We start from the raw sequence: 22776 nt of genomic DNA, 5'->3' as shown, positions 1-22776 counted from the left end.
AGTTTCTTGTACTTTTCCCAGTCGCTTGGGTTATTTGAACGTTTAGCCTTGGAGTGAGCTCTCTGTTTTCTTCTCATTGCTCTTCTTGTCTGGGTGTTTATCCATGGAAGTGTGTGCCTGTTCATTGTTTGTTTTGTTGGTACATGCTTATCAATAAGTTGTTCCAGGATTGTTTTAATTGCCTTCCACATGGCCTCTGGTTGTATATTTGTGTCGTACAGTACTATATCATGATCGCTTTTTAGACCAATAGGTGGAAGTGGCTTACAGCGTATCATAAAAGAAGGATGACTTGTAAGTATCAGATCTAGTGTGTTTTGGAGTCTTGTTGAGAATTTTACCATTTGTTCTAATGCCATATCCTGTGAGATGTCGAGATATGTTTGGCTGACTCTTAGTGGAAAATGTTTTGATCCTGTAATTGAGTTGCTTTCCCATGAAATATCTGGAGCATTAAAATCTCCTCCAATTATATGGATTGTATTTTTCTATATATGATAAACAAGTTGAAGTCCAAGTTATAATTTACCAGTTCATAGTAATAATCCACTGAATAATCCAACTGTATGTCTGGTAATTTTGTGAAGATCCAATTGTAGAAACTGAAGTAAATCGTAGTAAATTCCACGCACCTGTGCTAGAATTTTATGAATGAAATGTATTGACATGCGCAGTAGAACCCATGTGTCACTTGGGACGATTGTTCAATAAAAACACTATTTTTACGTGTTGACAACTGTTTTCACATACTTCTTGTAATTCCTTTTAGTATTTGTAGTCAACGTCTTCAATGTTTTGTTGATGTTAATGTTCATTATCCTTGATATTTAACATTTTGATCCGCCGGTGACACTCAAACTTTTCGCAGTGTTTTTTACGTATTGTGACTTCCGGTGGCGCTGCATATATTGTTGTATATTAGTTACCATAGAAATTTGTTTAGTACCATGCATAAAATGTTTATTATATAAAGGTTACTTAAATTGTATATTATTGTGATTTTTGTAATTTATTATAGAATTTCAATATTTAGTTGGACGGCAAGCGCGCGATCCAACAATTTTCCAACTTTCCAACAATCCAACATTGACGTAATTTCGACGCTTGGTCGTCAGTTCTGCTAAAACTTTTGGTTCTTACAGTTGGTTTTTTTATTTTCTCGTTATTTATTTTAGTCAAAATAGTTAATTTTTCTTAGAAACTTTATTTTTAAGGTAAATTTGTAAAGGAAAATAGTAAAGTAAGCGTTTTCACAGTTAAAAAGGAATATTTCATTTTAGCGGACTCTTTAAAGCTTTATTTCTAGTTTATCTTTTAAAAGTTAGGATTATTGAAATTGTTCATTGAAGTTCATGTTTATTGTTAACGTTTGTCTTTTTATAACAAATAGGATTAAATAGGAAAGTAAGCAGTTAAGGGGTAATTTCCTAAAGGTCTGGAAATTATAATAAACAAAACAGTTTATGAATGGTATAAACTGTATTTCATTGTTAGTTATTCAGGAAAGGCTCTGGACTATAACTAATAATTATAAACATTTTTTTATGTAACTGGTGAGGTTTCAGTTACAACTTTTACAAAAATAGTTAGAAAGAGGTCTTCTGACTAAATTCACTAGAAGTTAGTATTTTCTCCTAGGGTAATTTATTTTCTTAATAAGATAGCAGAACTCAGCCTTTTTATGTATTTTTCTGACATATAATCTCTTGAGTGTAGAGGTAAATTAATAGATATCTCTTGAGTGAAGAGATAAATAAGAAAATATCTCTTGAGTTAAGAGATAAATTACTAGATGTATCATACTGAATAGAATCTTGTCATATCTTGAATATAACTGAAAACATATGATTCTTGAAATGAATAAAATATAGAAAACTTGTAGATGTGACTTTTAGCAAATGCCTATACTGACCAGCTCATATCTTGTCATACTGACTTTGTTATATACAAACTACTCATAATATTTGAGTAAAAACTCTTGGGTCGAAGCATTTCAAGCCCCTGCCCGCTACAATAAGTTTTATAGACTCGGTTTGATTAAAAATTAACACATTTTATAAAACACCTTTCTATTGCTGAAGACTAGATATTTTGAGGGCTTTTTTGTCGTTCATCAGGTTACTGTGTCATTGGCGTATAGCTTGTTATGTAAATAGCATTGTTTTTATTTAACTTCAGGACCTTGCTTTTACTCCTGAAACTGACCTTTCTATTATACAAATACAGGTTTGCAGATACCATGTGACGTCAACATACTCCAGATGTTTATAGTGACTGACATAATTTCTTACTTTCGTTGTGAGAGAACAGTTAATTTCAATGTATGAATGAAATCACGCTTAATTCATCGTTATACATGTTCCTAAAGTTATAAGTTAAAATCATAAGTTTGGAAACGTCTTTAACAGACCATGTTTTTATGCGAGCTTTGCGTCATAATGTTCTTCAAGAACTAGAAACTGCTATTGTAATACAACCATTTTAATTTGAATGATCTTTTATATTAAATTTTTCATGATTATACGTATGGAATTATTTTAATCTTGCTGGATATTGATAAAAATCGTCTGTATTGAACAATATATATCTTTATTCTAAACAAACCATGATATCACATGCAATATAATCTACAGAAAATCAGCTATAACGAATATTTCCAATACTGACTCAGTTAATCACGTGGTTTTTCCGATAGTTACTTTGCTTATGATATAAAGACTACGCTAATGACTTATTGTAATAGACTATAACTTGTTTCTGTCTTCAAGTTCATTATTCCTGTAGTTAAAGTATAGATAAACGTTTCCTGGTTGGTTTTACATTTTAAATTTAGGAATTGATTAACTTTGAAAAGTAGTTGACTCCTATGAAACGCTGGAAAAGTGCAGCAAATTCACAATGTGATATTAATATATAAAAACGTTTGCTTTGGATAAAAATCTAATAAAAAGGTAAGTTCTTTTACATACTTTCTGTTTACTTTCATTTTATGAATTTCTAATGGACAATTTTTCTTTTTTATTCAATTTATTTTTTTAAAGTCGGCATGCATATTATATTTATTCATTGATTTTATTAAATAAAAATATATTATTTTCAATTATGATTTAAAAAATTCGGATGTACAAATGAATAAACTTGAAGATGGATTCTCAAATTATTGATGTTCAAAGTAAATGTCAAACAGGTGAAATAGTCCTACAGGCGGATTATTCAAACAGGTTAAAAAGTCAAGTGTCTGAAATTGGTAGTCGAATATCTAGCATAGAGAAATAATATTTTATCTGAAGCAAACTATATTACATTTTACATCATTTGTTAGCTTTATATTTATTTATCCTTGTCTACAATGTTTTCAAATTATTATTTTTTAGATTTTTAGTTTTACTAAAGGTTTTTTTTAAATTTTTACTTTCAAGGTCAAATAAATTATACTTATTTTAAATTTATCGACAGTCGCATATTTGTCGTAGGAAAGTCCCTTTCCATATGTGAAACGCTTTTTCAATTGAAAAAAAATTACAATACTGCATCACTATTTCACTTACGTAATTATTTATCTTTGTGTATAGAATTTCACTGAATCATTTATTCAACAGAAGAGTATTGTATTATATGAACTGTTTTCTGATCCATAGCACTGAGTTACCTTCAGTTCTACATTTGTCTTGTTTCAAAGGCCTTTGTAAAAGAACTGTTTGATTACTTATCAGAAGCACCTGGTTTACCTTACAATTTGCGTATTTAGTTCATTGATACTTCGTCATATAGCTTGAGTCCTTGTAACACCATCTTACAGTTTTGGTCATTGTGACTTTATTTTGTACGTTCAACAGAATTGTACATAAATGTAAAAAGTAGAATCACAAAAATACTGCACTCCGAGGAAAATACAAAACAGAAATTCCGTATTCAAATGGCAAAATCAAAAGTATAAACACATCAAACAAATGAATAACAACAGTCATATTCCTGACGTGGTACAGGCATTCTCTTATTTAGAAAATGATTGAACAAACCTGGTTTAATTACTAGCTAAATCTCTCACTTGTATAACAGTCGAAATCAATTGTTCTTATATTGACAACGATTTGTGAACAAAACAGACAAAGTATGTTAAATGTCAAAAATAGGGGTATAGCAATCATTACATCGTTGTTACCGTTGTGCATTAACGATACAAAATAACACAAAATTTATGTTTACATAAGTTACTGTATAGAAAACCGCTTCGGATGAACTGCTTTCATTTTCTAAATAGATAGTCCGTGCTTCGGTACTTACATGATTTATATCCTGTAAAATGTATTTTGTTTCTTAATCTCCGTTGATAAACTTTAAAAATATAAAAAAAAGTAGGTATCAACTACCTCAGGCAAAGATAACTTTAACGATTTAAACTTTTGTTTCATTTGAGCGTCACTGATGAGTCAATTGTTGACGTAACGCGCGTCAAGCTTAGAAGATGGTAATCCTGGTATATTTGATGATTCAAGGGATTATATCTCTCCTTTCGTATTTAAGTATTAATACACCCAAGGCTTTTTAATATTTGGTTTGAGCTTTCCTGATAAGGTTTAATCAAGAAAAGCTCATCGGACTACAAATTCATACAGTTTTATTTTCAATTTTGAAAATTTTTAAATTATAAAAAAAGCGCAGTTTGAAATATTTGCTATAATACCAAATATGTGCAAAACAGGAAAAGAAATTGTCAAAATGTGAATAACTAGCGTCTGTAACTTGCTCTGTTTTGTTTTATTAATATGAAGTTGTATTTCATATTTTTATGTTTTTTTTTCTCTATTTGACCTCATTTTAAACGTTGTTTTTCATCATGCCCTGTGCTTAAGACAGATATTTAACACAAGAATCTGTATCTCATTATCAAATCAATGTTTATTTATTAATAAATGTTTTCTAAATTATTAATAACTGTCATATTATTTTAGCTTAGGTTATTATAGTCAGAATGTCTGTACGGAAGCTTTAGGCATGTTAATTAAACCTTCCAGAACTATCTGTTCCCATGTGTATATGTTTTTACAGATTTTAAAGATTAAAATAACTGGTATATTTTCTTCGACGTCTTGTGTTGAATTGCTTGCTTTTTTTCTTTAAAATAAATCCACGCAAAGATAACTGTATAGATGTAATATACAGAGAGAAAGCAAGGCAACTGGTCAGATAGTCCTACATTTAATTTTGAAAAATTAACATAATCTGTATATATACTATCCTGAAATATTATACAATAACTGTCTTTTGTTTCGGTAAATATTATCCGATTATTACATGGCATTTTTCATATTGCATGTATTATCAGCCCTAGGTTCAATATCTGCCCAAGAGCCGCATGGCTCGAGGGCTGATATTGACCGAGGGCTGATAATACATGCGATATGAAAAATGACATGTTATGATCTTTTTATCATATGCTTCAACGATGGAGAAAAATCACAGATTCATATATTGATCCTTTTACGTGGTTCCCAAATAGAAGTTCAAAGAGTGAAAAGTTTACGGACGTCGGATCCCAAACTTAGTACATTCGATATGAAATCTTTCTATCATATGCCTCAGCAGAGAAGAAAAACATTTAGATTTTGACGAAACAACAAAAAAATAATTCAAAAATATACATAATGAACAATGTTTGTAAAAGTCAACTTTTTTTTTAAAGTAACTTTCTAACGAATTATGTTTGAAACTTAAAAAAGGCATTTAATTAATAATTTGATTGTTGTTTTGTTTTGGTTTTTTTATAATTATTTTACAAAATATACTTTCTAGTATCCAAATAATTGTTTTGTACACTACTTTGTAATGTTTTTCAGTGAAAACGTAGCATTAATGTGATTTTCCGGAGTTTGCCGAGTTTCACCGGAATGCCATGCGATAACGTTACGGAAAGGCATGTGATAACACGAACCATGTGATACACTTATCATATCAGCCCGCTAAGCACCAATTCGAAAAATATGGAATTTACGTTAATTTAATGCTATTGTCAGTAAAAATCATATGTTATGTAGTCTAAGTATATGATAAGTGGTTTTATTGACTTTTGAAGTGAATATCAGTTTTTCAAAAGTCAATTTAACCACATATTTACCGAAACAAAAGACAGTAATTGTTTTATTCCATATTTCGAGAGAAATCTATGTAATAGAAAATATTTAACAAAATAAATTGTACATCAAACGTTTTTTACCAAAATTATACACGTAAAGGCACGTGACGTTTTGCGCTGTGAATATCCTTTTCCGCAGGTAAATATGCTTATTTATTAAAAATCCCATTCATATAGTAAAACCTAATAAAATTTAATCAATATGAAATAATATACAATAACTGTCTTTTGATGAGGTAAATATGCGGTTTTATTGACTTTTGAAAAATGATATTCACTGAGGCCGACGGCCGAAGTTAATATCAGTTTTTTCAAAAGACAATTACACCCCATTTTTACCGAAAAAAAGACAGTAATTGTTTTTTTCCATATTCCGAGAGAAGAAAATATATTTAATGTCAAACATATACCAAAACAAATTGTACATGAAACATTTTACCATAACGTTGCATGTAAAAGTGCGTGACGTTTAGCGCGGTGAATAACACTTTCTCAGGTGAATATGCTTTTTTATTCAAAATCCAATTCATATAGTAAAACCTAATAAAATTTAATCAATATGGAATAATATACAATTACTGTCTTTTGATGAGGTAAATGTGTGGTTTTATTGACTTTTGAAAAACTGATATTCACTGAGGCCAACGGCCGAAGTAAATATCAGTTTTTCAAAAGCCAATAAAACCACATATTTATCGAAACAAAAGACAGTAAATGTTTTATTCCATATTCCGAAAGAAATGAATGTAATAGAAAATATTTACCAAAAGCAATTGTAAATCAAACGTTTTTTGACCAAAATTGTACACGAAAAAGCATGCGACGTTTTGCACGGTGAGTATCCTTTTTCCGCAGGTGAATATGCTTATTTATTCAAAATCCAATTCATATAGAAAAACATACTAATAGTTTATAAATATGGAATAATATACAATTACTTGCCTTGGTCTTCCTTTTTTTTTTTTCCTTTTCTTTTCTTTTCTTTCTTTCTTTCTTTCTTTCTTTCGTTCTTTCGTTCTTTATTTCTTTCTTTCTTCATTAGATCATATTTATGGCGCAGAATCAGTGTCAAAAATACTTATTTACGTATTAACATAACTATTTCTGTATATACGGAATTCGATTTATGTATACACGTTAATCGAATGCCGTATATACGTAACATTTTATATCTATTGTGAGTATAATAAAACTCTAAGAAACGATTTTTTTCATCACATATGTACTTAAAATAATAACTTTAATAATTCAAATGAAGAAGAAAGAATTCATTATTTTCTAAATCCATCATCGCCTTTACAAACAAATAAGTTAGGACCCTTCTTGAAAAAGTCATTAGAACTGAGGGCAGGGGACTCTTAACAACTTGTTTGTTGTTAAAAGAAATTTGATGCTGTTGTGATTGTGTATGTTTAATATGCATGTAAACATGTTTATTGTGTTTATTGTGTTAATATATGTTGGTCACAAACTGTAAAGTTTATATGACAATAAAATATTTGATTTCATTTCATTTGTTAATCGAATTTCGTATATACAGAAAAACATCTTTCTGTGTACACCTAAATATTTCTGTGTATACGGAATTATTTCTGTATATACATGTACCTAATTCGATATATGTATATACGGAACTATTTCTGTATAAACGTAATTCGATATATGTATATGCGGAATTATTTCTGTATAATAGTATACGTAATTCGTTTTCTGTGTATGCGGAATTATTTTTGTATAATAGTATACGTAATTCGTTTTCTGTGTATCCAGAATTATTTCTATACATACGTAATTCGATTTTTGTGTATACGTAATTATTTTTGTATATACGTAAATCGAATTATGTATAATACGTAATTAAGTATTTTTGACCTGATTCCGCGCTATAGATATTGGTGTAAATGCATATGTAAGCAAGACCAATCAAATTACGAGGTTTTGCTAAAAATTGTACTGTAAAGATTGGTTTATAATTGATATCCATATGATTTTTGTTATTAAATTTACTGTAAGATCCGTTCAGATCATAAATCCTTTTAGTTTTTTTTATGTTTGCAACTTTGTCAGGAAATTGTTGTCTAGCTTATAAGAAAGCATATAAAAATATCTATCAAATTGGTAAAAGATGTGGAAATTCGATAAAGCATACCTAATACTGATTTCTCAGTATTGAAAGTCAATGTGGTAATTAACTAATATTATTTTTTCAATAGCTATCATTCTATCATAATAATCATTCATTGATGTCAGTCTGATTGCAAAGGGTAGTTATCAATAACCTTATTATCAAAAACGTGTTACCAATGACGTACTGTTATAAATGACGTATTGTTATCAATGACGTACATTAATCAATGAAGTGTTATCAGTTTTTGGAATTATTTTTTCAAACTAATGCCGTTATGCTTAATATCATGATGGAATATATGCGTATATTTCATCGAAACATAGATAATGTGTTGTGTTAATGTTTTGCATGATGAAATTTTAAAACTTAAGATTATTTGACTTTATCAACAGCCCGAGTGCTATAGCTATAGCTATTTCTTGTTTTTATTGATCTACATAGGCTTTATTTACTCATTTGGAGTATGGGTTTTTCGCATAGTTCCACGCCGTACGACGTTAGTCAAGCACTTGCCCGCAATTTCGCGCCTTCTTGTAGTTTTTTAAACCGTAGAATAAAATAGTTATATATCGCTGTACCTTCTAAGTTATAGGGGAACCCCACTAGCACATGTGACATAGTGTGGTAATGAAACTACTAAAGGCAACTGATACACCTAAAATTGTACTCCACATTAGGAGTAATTTCAAAATCAAGCTTTCTGGCCCATAAATAACCACCGGGGGTTATTACAACAATGTACGGGTAAATTAACTCATCATAGATACCATGCCGGATTAAATTTTGTTATGTACGCCGACGCGTGTTTCGTTTACAAAATACTCATCAGTGACGCTGGAATCCAAAAAGTAAAAACGCCAAATAAAGTACGAAGTTGAAGAGCATTGAGGACCAAAGTTCCTAAAAAGTTTGCCAAATGCAGCTAAAGTAATCTATTCTTGAGGTAGAAAAGCCTTAGTATTTAAAACATTCAAAATTTTGTAAACGGTTTATTTATAAATACCACTATATCAATGATAATTCAGGTCAGCACAGATGTGCTGATTACTGGGCTGTTGATACCCTCGGGGAACTAAAACGCCACCAGCAAAGTTACCTTTGAGGTATTGTATGTATTTGCCTTGAAACACTGTCACTGAAAGTAGAACTAATAAAATACAATGTGTGATCAAATAATCAATAATGTACTCTAAACGTAGCTACAATGTATAGGATGATATTTGGTAAAAAAGCAAGACAGTTGTTGATTGGTATAAAGAAAGGAGACACATAATTGTTTTTACACAGACGTTTATGCAGATACAAACTTGATATTTACGCTCTAGCATAAATAGTTATCAAAAGTACCAGGATTATAATTTTATACGCCAGACGCGCGTTTCGTCTACATAAGATTCATCAGTGACGCTCAGATCAAAATAGTTAAAAAGCCCAATAAATACAAAGTTGAAGAGCATTGAGGACCCAAAATTCCAAAAAAAGTTGTGCCAAATACGGCTAAGGTAATCTACTCCTGGGGTAAGAAAATCCTTAGTTTTTCGAAAAAATCAAAGTTTTGTAAACAGAAAATTTATAAAAATGACCATATAATTGATTTTCATGTCAACACTGAAGTGCTGACTACTGGGCTGGTGATACCCTCGGGGACGAAACGTCCACCAGCAGTGGCATCGACCCAGTGGTGTAAATAGTTATCAAAAGTACCAGGATTATAATTTTATACGCCAGACGCGCGTTTCGTCTACATAAGACTCATCAGTGACGCTCAGATCAAAATAGTTAAAGAGCCAAATAAATACAAAGTTGAAGAGCATAAAAAGTGATTTATTTCCCTGAGCATGAACCCATTTCAATCTTGCTTAGAATACTCTATATTAGTAAAAATTCGATAACTTTAATTACTTTGAAACTGTATCATCTGTGTAACAGAATCTGATACACTATTGCAAAAAACTGTTGATGCAATTATAGCCATGTGTTGTTTTATTTTTTTTAACTATATATAATAATATAAATAAGAAGCTGTGGTATGAGTGTCAATAAGACAAATCTCCATCCAAGTCACAATTATAGGTCAAAATACGGCCTTCAACAGGGATCCTTGGCTCACACAGAACAGCAAATTATAAAGGCATCCCACATTACTAGTATTAAACAATTCAAACAGGAAAACCAACGATATAGTCTAAATAAAAAATAAGAAACGTGAAACATCTTTGAACCACACCAACTAACAACAAACTGAATTAGAGGACCTGAGTTAATAACTACGACTGGTGCATACAAACGAACCGGGTTTAAATGTTTTAACAGGCGCCAACCTTCACCCTAACCTAAATCAGTAACGTAACATTACATCATAAAAACACACTACATATAAAAACATATAGCTGAGAAGGTGAGAAAGCAGATTATTACTCCGCTTTTTTGAAGTCCAATCTTCTGTATCACCCCTCAGTTATGTGTTCTTTAATTTATTATACTAAATTTCCTATCATTATTGTCTTTAACGGTTGAATAATATTTTTTTTAGGTATTTACCTTTACATTACAACGTCATACACATAAACAGAAGTGAAGCAAGAGGGTTTATTTTCATTATTTTGAAAGTCTCTGAAAACACTCAGAGTCAAAACGTAAAACTTTTCATTAATTATTTGATGTAAATTCAATTAACTGTCTCTTAAACTACAGATTTTTTGTTGGTCTAAACCAGAGGTTGACATTCAAAACAATTGTCCCCCGCTCAGTAATGGGATAGAGTAAATTGTCTCCCTCATATACGCCAATCAATATATGGCACTTTAACGTGAAGGGTAGTGATTTAAAATATCATTTGAAATAACATAACTCGACCAAAAAGACATCTGAACAAATCAAATAATTATACAGTCATTCGCTGAACGACTAAGTTTGATCTATGACACAATATGAATACAATATCAAAACGTAGGAGCCTATATAACATAGACGTTACAGAATGTAATGAAATAAAATGTATGGAGAGTGTCAAAAAGACAACTCTTACAATGGACAAAATGGCGTTACAAATAAAACAACGTGCACAGGTAGATTTGAATATAATAGTTTTTTTGTTATAAGTACAGAAGAAGACATTTGTTTTATTTAAAAGATTGGTGTTTAATGTTCAATAAAATTAAGAATGGAAAAGGGCAACGTGTCAACACGATCATCGAACAAACATGAGCAGAAGGTCACCAACAGGTTTTAAATGCAGAGAGAAATTCCCGCACCCGGAGGCGTCCTTAAGCTGGCCCCATTAAATATACTAGTTCAGTGAAAATAAACGTCATACTAAACTCCAAATTGTACACATGAAACTAAAATTAGAAATAGTACAAGACTAACAAATGCCAGAGGCTCCTGATTTGGGACAGGCGCAAAAATATGGCAGGGTAAAACATGTTTGTGAGATCTCAACCCTCCCCCTATACCTCTAGTCAATGCAGAATAGTAAACGCATAACAATACGCAAATTGAAATTCAGTTCAAGAGAAGTCCGAATCTGATGTCAGAAGATATAACTAAAGAAAATAAGCAAAATGAGAATAATGCATGAATAACAACAATCTGCTAGCAGTTAACTTCATCATATATATAAGTTTTAATCATATGAATATCAAGCACAATCCTTCCCGTTAGGGGTTTGGTATCATACCATCATAATATATGAGAAGAACATAACCCGTGTCATGCCAACAACTGTTTTTTTTTAAATAAATGTGTTTTGTTCCGATGCAAAGACCCTATAAGTGAATCAATATTAACGCCAAAATAGGCAATCTTCAATGACCTGACAACAGTATCGTAACTATATTCCTATTAAATAAGTCTTTTTAAAGGTTTTGTTAGCTTTTGAGGTGAATACTAACATTTTTGTGCTTTATAAAGAATATTTCCATAACAAAATTGAATGTGAATACCTGAACGTATAAGAAGTCTGTATGTTGAGCTATATTTACGCATAATGTCCTTATACCGATGATAAAATTTAGTAAATGTTTTGACTAGTTTGTAATATCGGAAACCCTGGTGTAATAATGTTTCAGTAATACACAACTTTCTCACGGTAAAATCTAAAACATTGTTACATACACGAGCGAATCGTACAAGTTGAGATATGTAAACACCGTAAGATGATGACAAGGGAACACATTTGAAAAAAAATAATCGTCATACATGTACTAAATACCAAAATTGTTACATATTAAAAAAGTGAAATGAGATATAACACAAAACATGTAAACATTGAATTACAGAAATGAAATCCAAACTGTGCCAACAGATCAACACGAAAATACGATTTGAGAGTACTCGAAGTAACTGAAAGCTAGTTTATAAAAGTCAAAAACAATTAACAATAAAAAATCATGCATCGAACATTAAAATAAATTAAAAAATCCCAGTGATTTAGAGTTAAAACACCATGAACAGTTAAAGAAGACATAAATTAGACAATATCAAAATGAAAGTATTGACATGCTGTAGGATCTTTAGGATTTAACCTTATAATAAATATTTATCATGTTACAAAATTGAGAAAGGAAATGGGGAATGTATCAAAGAGACACAACCCGACCAAAGAGCAGAATGCATTTAAATAAAGCAATTCCTTATCAGAAAACTAACGTTTTGGGTATTAAGACATCCCAAACACCATTTGAGAAAAAAACAAGTTTTAAAATGCTGATGGCCAAATCGATGTTAGTGACAATGTAAACAATATACAAAGATCTTAATACAAAGTTGATAATACAACCTTTAGAAATAAGTTTTACACTGTTAATACACTATCACCGTAACATTTAGGATATGAATTACCATTGTTATTAAATATTCACCTAAGGTACATGCCTTAAATTTTTTTCAGATACACAGGATTGTCTGTACTCAGAGTAAACTATAAGGTGAAAACGCAGACATTCAAGCCAAACCTGAATCTTAAGAATATTCAACAAATGTCAATCATTTGACCATAAACGAAAAATTCCCTTTCAGTCATAACCACAGGGACTTCGATATTTCAGCTTTTAAGGGCACGAGACCTTTGGATTTAATTGTTTGTTATCGCTCTTTTTATATAAACAGTATTTAATAGTATTTAAGAACCAATTCTTTGGCCATCAGTCTATTAAATAGCATTATAAAGAAATCACTCGGTTTTTGTTTTGACGTCTACTTCTTTCCATTAATTATATATCTAAATGAATAAAGTGATTCAGAAGACATTCATTTCGACACATTAACTGTCATTTAATGACCACGGATCTAATAAATAACTTAAGAACGACAGGTCCAGCTAAGTTGGCAATTCGTTGCAAATAAATTTCAATATAATGATTCGTCTTTTATTATTACGTAGGTTATATATTCACTTTATATGCACTGTTAATAGATAACTGTTAGAATACCGGGAGAAGGTCGTCAAGTTTTGGTTTAAAACGGAAATGTCTTCCAAATGATGTTGACAGTTTTGTTTTATGCTTATAAAAAGAAACATACTGCTGTAGTTGCACCCTTTTCTGACAAGTCACCCTGAAGAAATAGAATGTTGTGTTTCATTGTTTGTTTATATGTTTGATCATATATACTAGTATCTTTTTACTAAAGAAATATTTATAAACACAAAGGAGCTAAAATTAAAAATTTTGTTTTTATTTTCTCCGCAATCGAAGCAAATTAAAGGAGAGAGAGAGAAGTACTTTGTATGATAAAGGCAACTTTTAGACCATTGAAGTTACAGATGTTGTAAAATTCTTCAAGCATTGCAATATTGTGCTTGTTTTGTTGAAAGATAAATGCGATCATCTAGTGCATTACAGTCACTTATTCAATATAAACGAATTTGATGCGACTATTATATAAGTGAAAGGTTTAGCTAGTTATAAAACCAGGTTCCATGACCATCTTCTGCACAAGAAAATACCTGCTCTTAGTCAGGAATATGACAGTTGTTGTCCATTCGTTTGATGTGCTTTATCATTTGATTTTGCCATTTTTTAAGGAACTTTCCGTTTTGAATTTTCCTCGGAGATTTTTGTTGTTTAACTTTTTGATGTAGTGAATCTTTATATTGATATATTTGACTTAAAACAGCCAGTGTATACATAGTTTTTGAAACAAATAAGAACGACCTTATCTAATAACGTAATATGTTTCAATCAACATACACAAATGTTTGTAAGACATTCTATTGCAAAAGGTCTTTATGATAAAATTTCAAAATATCCTTTGTTAATTTGTTTATATTGTTTGTAGTTGTTTGTAAAATGCAACAGGTTTAATTCAAAGTCTTGCTACGAAAAGGTATTCAAAATCAAGATGTTTTTACATTTAAACCTATATAAGACAAACACATTATTCATAATTATGGGAAGGATGTTCATTGATTTTTTAAAATCCTTCTCTCGTATCACCAGCCCAGTAGTCAGCACTTTTTTTGTGGACATGAATTATCATTGATATGGTTATATTTATAAATTAACTGTTTACAAAATTTTGATGTTGGTGAAATACTAAGACTTTTCTACCTTAGACAAAGATACCTTTTAATAGCTGTATTTGGCAAAACTTTTTGGAATTTTGGTCCTCAATGCTCTTCAACTTCATACTTTATTTGACCTTTTTAACTTTTTGGGATTTGAGTTCACTGGTGAGTATTTTGTAGATAGAACGCGCGTCTAGCGTATATACAAAATTTAGTCCTGGTATCTATGAGGAATTTATTTTCCATTCATCTACATGTATCTTTTTAAGTCTTGATTTGTAGAATCATTGTAAACTTATACAGTGTATCATAAAAAAAAATTATCAGCAAATTTATTACTATAAGGGGCCAGCTGAAGCCAGGCTTGGATTTCGGGATTTTCTCGCTATGTTGAAGACCCATTGGAGGCAATCAGCTAATTTCTACTCTTTGGTCAGGTTGTTGTCTCTTTGACACACTCTTCATTTCAATTCTCAAATACAAATGCAAAATATGCCATTAGGTTTCATAATGATCTACTATGTTGATTATTATCTTCTAAGATTATGTAATGCATTCGATAGACTCAAGAGTATGTCTAATTATTTTTGTAGAATTCCGTAGTAATTATAGAGATAACAAGGAAATCTGCACCTCATGCTTGGATGATAACGTTGTTTATAATTGAACTTCGCATACTGATAAAAGCATAAATTGAAAACTTTTAAACATGAGATACATTTCCCCAAAACATACACTGTATACTTGATGGCAATGCAGATAAGCTAAAGTACAGTAGGAAGAAGCGTTTCATACGTTTGGTTTAATAGTATTTTGTCTAAGATGTTTTCAATAATTTTACATTCCCATATCTTAGCACCTTTTTGCACTGTGCATACATAAAACAAAAATCTATTAGCAGTCTAAATCTAAGAATTAAATGTTTCTTTTTTATAATTTAATTTGGGTGTACATTTTTACAGAAGAATATTGCCGCGCATTATACTAAAAACAATCAGGAATGGTATCTTCCTAGAGTTTTATATAAGAATTGACTGCTTTGTTTTCGTTATTGGAGTGTTAAAGCGTTGACCGAAGTAAATTTTGTATGAAGCGCAGAAGCTACAAATGTGCACACGGTTAACGCTTTTACAACCTTATAAAATTACTAAAAGAAGCACTCAATACTTATAATTACATTTTTTGCTTCGAACATGGAACACGAGTTATTATGATCGATTGTTGGTTGCTTAACGTCCAGTATATTTCATGCATATTCAGGACGACGAGTCATTATGAAACATTCATGTAATTATTAGGTTACAACAACTACTTTCAGTAACCCTTAACTAGTACCATGCTGTACAGAATTAATTATAGGAATTCTAAAATTGCAACTTTTATTACTTTCAGTTACCCAGTAGCTGGTATCCTCCTGTACTAATTTAAATCGAAAGTATTTTGAAATTTCAACTGCAATTATTGTTTCTTCGTGATACAAAATTTATCTTCATTGATTGTCTACCTCATGAAAACTGTATTAAAGATCATATGTCTCTTAATTAATTTCATGTTCATGTAATATCATTCTTAATAAGGATGTTCTGAAATACTATATCTCTGCTTTCAAATAGAACTTGGTCAATAATAGAAATATAAATATATACTAGGCTGAAAGAGAAATCTAATCAAAGAGACAGAGGATAAAATATTGTTTTAATCTAAAAGACAAATCTTATCAAAGAGAAAGAGGATAACAATTTCTCTTTCTTAGGTTTTTAAATCATATACTTATCTAATTAAAACAAACTCTAGTAGGTCTTTTCGTGTAAAAATATTGACAGTAATTCAATGACAAAATGGTTGTTACAGTCTATGTTTTGTGATAACTGTTCATTTCTTTTATATAAGAGCGTGGAGCAGGTGATTCAAGCCTTTCAGAATTACTTTTGCAAGTCTTAATAAAATGGCAATTCAGCTTTAATACACTGCCTGATTAATGTGAAATTTAATACAAGTTATTATATTGAAGGTCTATGATGCAAGAATATGTCAAACTAAACTGAGAACAACACTGTTTAATCGTATGCTATACTGATAAGTTACAGAATGTCAAAATTTAGAAGCCTTTTCAGTTCGCACTTCCAATTGCAATACATATTTGTTTATTTGTAAACTTAAATATTCTTAAGTAACATGGCTACTAAAAAAATACTCGTTTTCAATACTCTGCATGTAATTGTGAGGCAACGAATATTTATTTCTTAAGGGGATATTACGTTTTTTTCTTGGGTCAATAGCAAACCGGAAAAAGAAAGCAAATACACCCATGCTCCCATAGCCCTCCCTTCACACACGGGTTGAATGGTCAATGCCTTAGTAATACACGGTATAGACATTTAAAACAGTTGCATGTCACCAAGCCTTCCCAACACACACAAGTTGAATGGTCGATGCCTTAGGAATACATACTATAAAAAGTTCATTATAACCTGTCTATGATCTAACTAACGTATACAGAAGCTGTTATTAAGGTGAACCCTTCACGTCATTAACATTTAACTTCAAACTATAAAACCATCATTTACATATATGTATACACGATATTTAAACAGTCATCTCATTGATATCTTACTTAAAAGTTCGTGCTCTTTTGATAACAATAGAAATCACTGTAATTGAAAATGTAATCTCTTTTCTATCAAAGGTTATCTTAAATAATCACTATGAAATGAGACAACGAGAGGGAAATGACAGTTCGATATACTGCATATTCCTTTTATTGTGTAAATGAAGTAAATAACGATCACTAGAGAGTTGTGGTGACAGTTTTAGAAGATGAAAACGACACGCAAGGGGTCAATCAAACAAACAAAGCAAGTCAAGATTAACATGACTACTTACTCATTAATTAAAAAAAAAAATGTTTGTAGTTTGCAATCTGAAATTAAGCACAAGTAAACAAATATGCACTGTGCCAAAATTTTTGCAGTTTATAGCTGTCGTTACTTTGAACTGCTATTGTGTTGTTTCACGTTTTGTTATCCGTGATTTGTTATAGCGTACTGTACTGAGTGGATTTTGTCATTCTTGAAAGCCACACGGCGACCTGTAGCTGTGTATATACTAGTGCTTCTATGGATACTTTTTGTTCATGTGTATATTTATCTCCTTGTATCGAGTACAAACAGTGAAATGTTTTCTGTAGACCCGTTGCATCATCCTTAATTATTATAGTAACAAATATGTCTACAAAAAAATTAGTGCTAAAAATATGAACACAAACACACAGGACTAAACACACAATTGCATGCTTTAAAGATCTAAGAATTTACGTTGAAAACACTTCGGACGATTCTTTAATGTGTAGAACTTATTTCTGTAGCACATTGTTCTTTCAAATAACGTCTTATCCTACCGTTTGTCGTGTTTTGAGCTTTTATTTTGCATTTGATAACGGATATTCCGTTATGAACTTTCCTTGGATGTCGGAATTTTCGTTATCTTACAACTTTCAGCATTATTATTTGTATTCATATAAATAAAGGCAACAGTAGTATACCGCTGTTCAAAACTCATAAATCCATGGACAAAAAACAAAATCGGGGTAACAAACTAAAACCGAGGGAAACGCATTAAATATAAGAGGAGAACAACGACACAACACCGAAACACAACACACACAGAAACGAACCAAGCAACAGACAAAACACCACGAGAATAACAAATATAACATCAAAACCAAATACTTGAATTTGGGATAGACAAGAACCGTGCCAAGTCTAATCTCGATATCTCCAAAATAAGAGAAAACATATAAGTGTTTCGAAATGTATTTTGTATACGTAAACATACTAAGTCCAATATGAATACTCACACGTTGTAGTATACAACAATAATTTTCGTGTTGTTTCTTTTATACGAATAAATTCGATTCTTTTCCTATAAATATGTACATAGGAAAACTAGTAAAACAATAAGTTATAAATTAGTGATGAAACCTTCAATACAAAATTATGCATCAACATTCCTGATTAAGGAATGGTATCTGCATACCTGGCAATGCTATAAATCGAAGTAAATCTAACATCATCAGTACATTTAATGTGACCTACCGGATAAGACTATTTACCGGGTTTGTAATAACATGAGGAAGCAATACACAGTTAGGATAAAAACTTGACACTCATAATTTTTAAACACCCTCTTTTGCTCCGTTTGACAAATGAGGCTTAATATTTGTGATATGTATAAGTATATTTATAAAAAGAGAATCTTCCATAGATTTTATTTTTATGGTATTAACGATTAAGTAAAATATCTTTTTGTTGTAACCATGGCAACAATCTGCGTTTATTTGATACAAAATATTGCAAATAAGGGGGGTGAACATGTCACAAAAGTCTCAAAAATTTGGTACGAAGGAAAATTTCAATCAATTACAGTGATACCTTGCCTGAAACATTGGCATATACCTATCAAGAGAGCCCAAAAAAATCATATGCATTTCTGCTAGTTTTTCCTTAAAATTGAATTTAAAATATCGAGCGTCAAATCTTTGTTGGTGAACACTACAATAATTTATGGACTTATGCGTGATACGGATAGGAAAATACGGACAGTTAAACAGATAAATGCCCTATTAAACATGCTAAAAACAATCTAAATGTTAATATAAACCCACTAAGTAGTCTATATTATTCTTCAATTATCTAAAAACCAATGTTATTGTCCAAAAACTTTCATATTTAAGATATTCAACATGGCCATAATGCGAAACTGTGTACTGCTACCTGAGCAACCCGACGGGTGCGGAGCAGGATTTACGTACCACTCCGGGGCACCTGAGATCACCGCCAGTTTTTGGTGTGGTTCGTGTTTTTAGTTTTCTGTGTTGTATCATGTGAACTATTATTTGTTGCTTGTTCTTTCTTTCCTGTTTTTTTCGTATTAAATCTGATTGATGTTGTTCCTGAAGAATATGACAGATCATTCGTAGCCTTAGTTTGGTTTATTAACTGCTTATGCTTAAATTAAAAGTTAAACATTACATTGTTGACTTACCTGCAGACCATATTGTTAAAAACGTGTTTTTTATGCTAACCAAAAACTCATATGACATGCACGATACAAGATCAACATTGCTACAGATTATTTGTTACAAGTTGTAAGGTTGAGAAGGTTCTATTTCATTATTGATAAAATAGAAATGATTACAACAAAAACAACTTGATTTATATCACGGAAATAAGTTGCAAATAGTTCATCAAAAGGCGATCCATTTTGAATTAAGTGTAAAGCTTTACATGACTGTATGATAAAGATTTAACAAAAAAATTTATACAGAAGGAAAATGTTTTAACTTAAAACTATGGACTTTAGATACTTTTGACATGCTTGTTCTTTTATTCCTGGCATGCTTCCTAGATATTTTCCTATTGTTATAGTATTTTCTCTTACTGCGACTTTATTTGTTGAAAACTATGCTTTGCAAATAGCAATGAATGATTATGATATCGATTGAATGAGAGTACTTCCCTGTGAAGTGTTCAAGTCATGGATGTTCATTTAATACAACTATTTTAAACACATTTTTAGTTTATTTCTGAAAGACTTGACTAATTGTTTTCATTCAATAATAATTGTAGATTTTTTTCTATTTGCAGATGAATGCGACGGAGGAATTCAATGTCAGTTTTATGACGACGTCATCGACAGTACAACCAAGTCCAGCGTATTCATCAATAATCGATATATATGAACACCATATCCCAGTACTTTATGTTATCTCAAAAGCAAAGATTCTCCTCTACATATTTGGATTTCCTGCAAATGTTTTGTCATGTATACTTTGGTTACGTTCGCCTTTACGTCATTCATCTGGATGTTATTTTGCCGCTCTCGCTGTATCAGACGACATTTTCCTGGCTCTGTCTGTTGTCCTAGAGCTTCAAAACACGTGGAAAATAGACACCCTTAATCTTCCAATCGTATGTGAGATGTTTCCAGTATTCTATCTGGCCGTTCAGTATTTATCTCCGCTTCTTACGTTGGCATTTACTGTTGAAAGGTATATTTCCATACGCTTTCCATTAAAACGTAGAGAATTTTGTACAGTGAAAAGAGCAAAGTTGGTAATTTTTTGCCTAGCAGTTTTTGTGGTATTAGTTTCACTGATACAATCATTTTTTTGGAAGTACATACACGATGTGTGCGAGCTCCGTGAAGGGGTGAATGATTTTAGAACAAACTGGAACTGGGTAACGGAAACCACAATGTTCATTATAGTACCTTTCCTCATTTTAATTTTCAACATTATAGTTATTTATACTATGAGACAAACAAAGAAAAGAGTTAAAAAGTTATATGGACCTATTCCACCGCGAAAGCGAACAGCAAACACAAACACATTGTTGGTTGTTTCTTTCTATTTGATCATAACGACACTGCCTGTGAGCGTAACATACATTTTATCCGATCATTTTCTAGTGTGCTGCCTAGAGCAGTTAAGTTACGAGTTTATTGAAAATAATATTGTATGGCAGCGGCATTTAAACTTTACTGTCGCCAGGGAAATAGTATATCTCTTTGGAATATCTCATTATGCCTTTAACTTTATTTTATATTTATCTACGGGAAGAAAATTCAGACGAGAACTAAAAAAACTATTTAGAAAACTGACAAAATCTTGTTCATCAGGAGAGAGTTAGTATATCATAATCTTATTGCATTGGAATCATATGTATATTCATTGGTCAATTTGATGTTATATAAAGGCACTTTCACAGTTTACACGTTCAAATTGTGTAATATTGTACATGACCTTAAGATTGCATTTCCGGATGTTAACAGTTTCAACAGTACACTTGTGTGATAAACAGATGCGGCAAAGCTTAAATGTTTGCGAAATATACAATTCAAACAATAAACATATCGTTGTTTTAAACGATTTTTTTTTCTTTTTTTTTAGTACACACGTGTTTTTCGTTAACTAATGTATACTTAACTAAAGAATTGAAAACAATAACCCATATTTGTAAAGAGACTCAAATGAGTAAGTTGTCACCACACCACGTATTAATATTAACCCGGATTCGTTGTCTCTCAATCGATTTATGACTTTCAACAGCGGTATACTACTGTTGTCAATATTGATATAAAAGTCAAGTGCTGCTTAACCTTTTTTGAAAATACACATGATGTTTAGTACAAAACATCAGAATACTAGATTAATAACAAAGCTTTCTTAAATAAAATAAGAAACTGATAGAAAAAAAAAGAACTGAAGGGTCAACGGCCTCAAGCAAAGTTGACCTTGTTTGCAATCCGCTATTTTTGTCTCGATTGACGGAGTCAAAAAATGAGACACGGGTATGATGTTTCTGGTGACGGCGACGGCGTTGGCGTCAATAATGTATTACTTTTATGATTAGGTCTAGTTGATGGTGAAACACAATATATTTGGTGTGCAGTTGTATTAGTATTGGCACATCACATTACCGTTAAGATTATTTGGCCCCATCCCATCATTTATGATCTATTGACTTTAAAACTTTTGCTAGTTTTCATGTATTAGTTTTTGATTAGATGAGTTTTTGGAGAACCACTAGTTATAGTTCATGATAATTGGTCTACAGTTGTATTTCCATTGGCACATCTCATTAACATGGAGATTTTTTCCCCTGCCCCCTCAGTTATGGTTAGTTGACTTTGAAATTTTGCTTAATTTACATTTATTAGTTTGTGATAAGGTTTGTTTAAAGGAAACTACTTATGATAAGTCAATAGTATTGGGTATGCAGTTGTATTAGCATTGGCGGTATATCTCATTTCCAAGGAGACGGTTTATCCATGTACCATGTAGTCATGGTTTATTGACTTTGAATATTTGCAGAGCTTACATGTTAAAGTGTTTCTATTTTAATTTCAACAATTGCATTATCGAAATTACATAAAAGCGAGACATATCTCTGTGATAACAGTTTATTCAAGGTAATTTTGATTATATTGCTCTACAGTTGTTTCGTT

At 31.1% G+C, this 22776-nt stretch overlaps 1 protein-coding gene across 1 annotated transcript; it reads left to right on the top strand.

Annotated features, from left to right (window-relative positions):
* The first annotated feature begins 2767 nt into the window (after positions 1 to 2767).
* On the top strand, positions 2768 to 21688 carry LOC134713775 (G-protein coupled receptor daf-37-like). Its single transcript, XM_063575062.1, has 2 exons — positions 2768 to 2951; positions 20415 to 21688. The coding sequence occupies exon 2, from the start codon at positions 20415 to 20417 to the stop codon at positions 21456 to 21458; it is 1044 nt and encodes a 347-aa protein (XP_063431132.1). The 5' UTR covers positions 2768 to 2951; the 3' UTR covers positions 21459 to 21688.
* The last annotated feature ends 1088 nt before the right edge of the window (positions 21689 to 22776 follow it).

Source organism: Mytilus trossulus, chromosome 4 (genome assembly GCF_036588685.1).
Source record: "Mytilus trossulus isolate FHL-02 chromosome 4, PNRI_Mtr1.1.1.hap1, whole genome shotgun sequence".
Classification (NCBI taxonomy): domain Eukaryota; kingdom Metazoa; phylum Mollusca; class Bivalvia; order Mytilida; family Mytilidae; genus Mytilus; species Mytilus trossulus.
The sequence above is the reverse complement of the archived record's forward strand: the minus strand, read 5'-3'. Positions and strand labels throughout refer to the sequence as shown.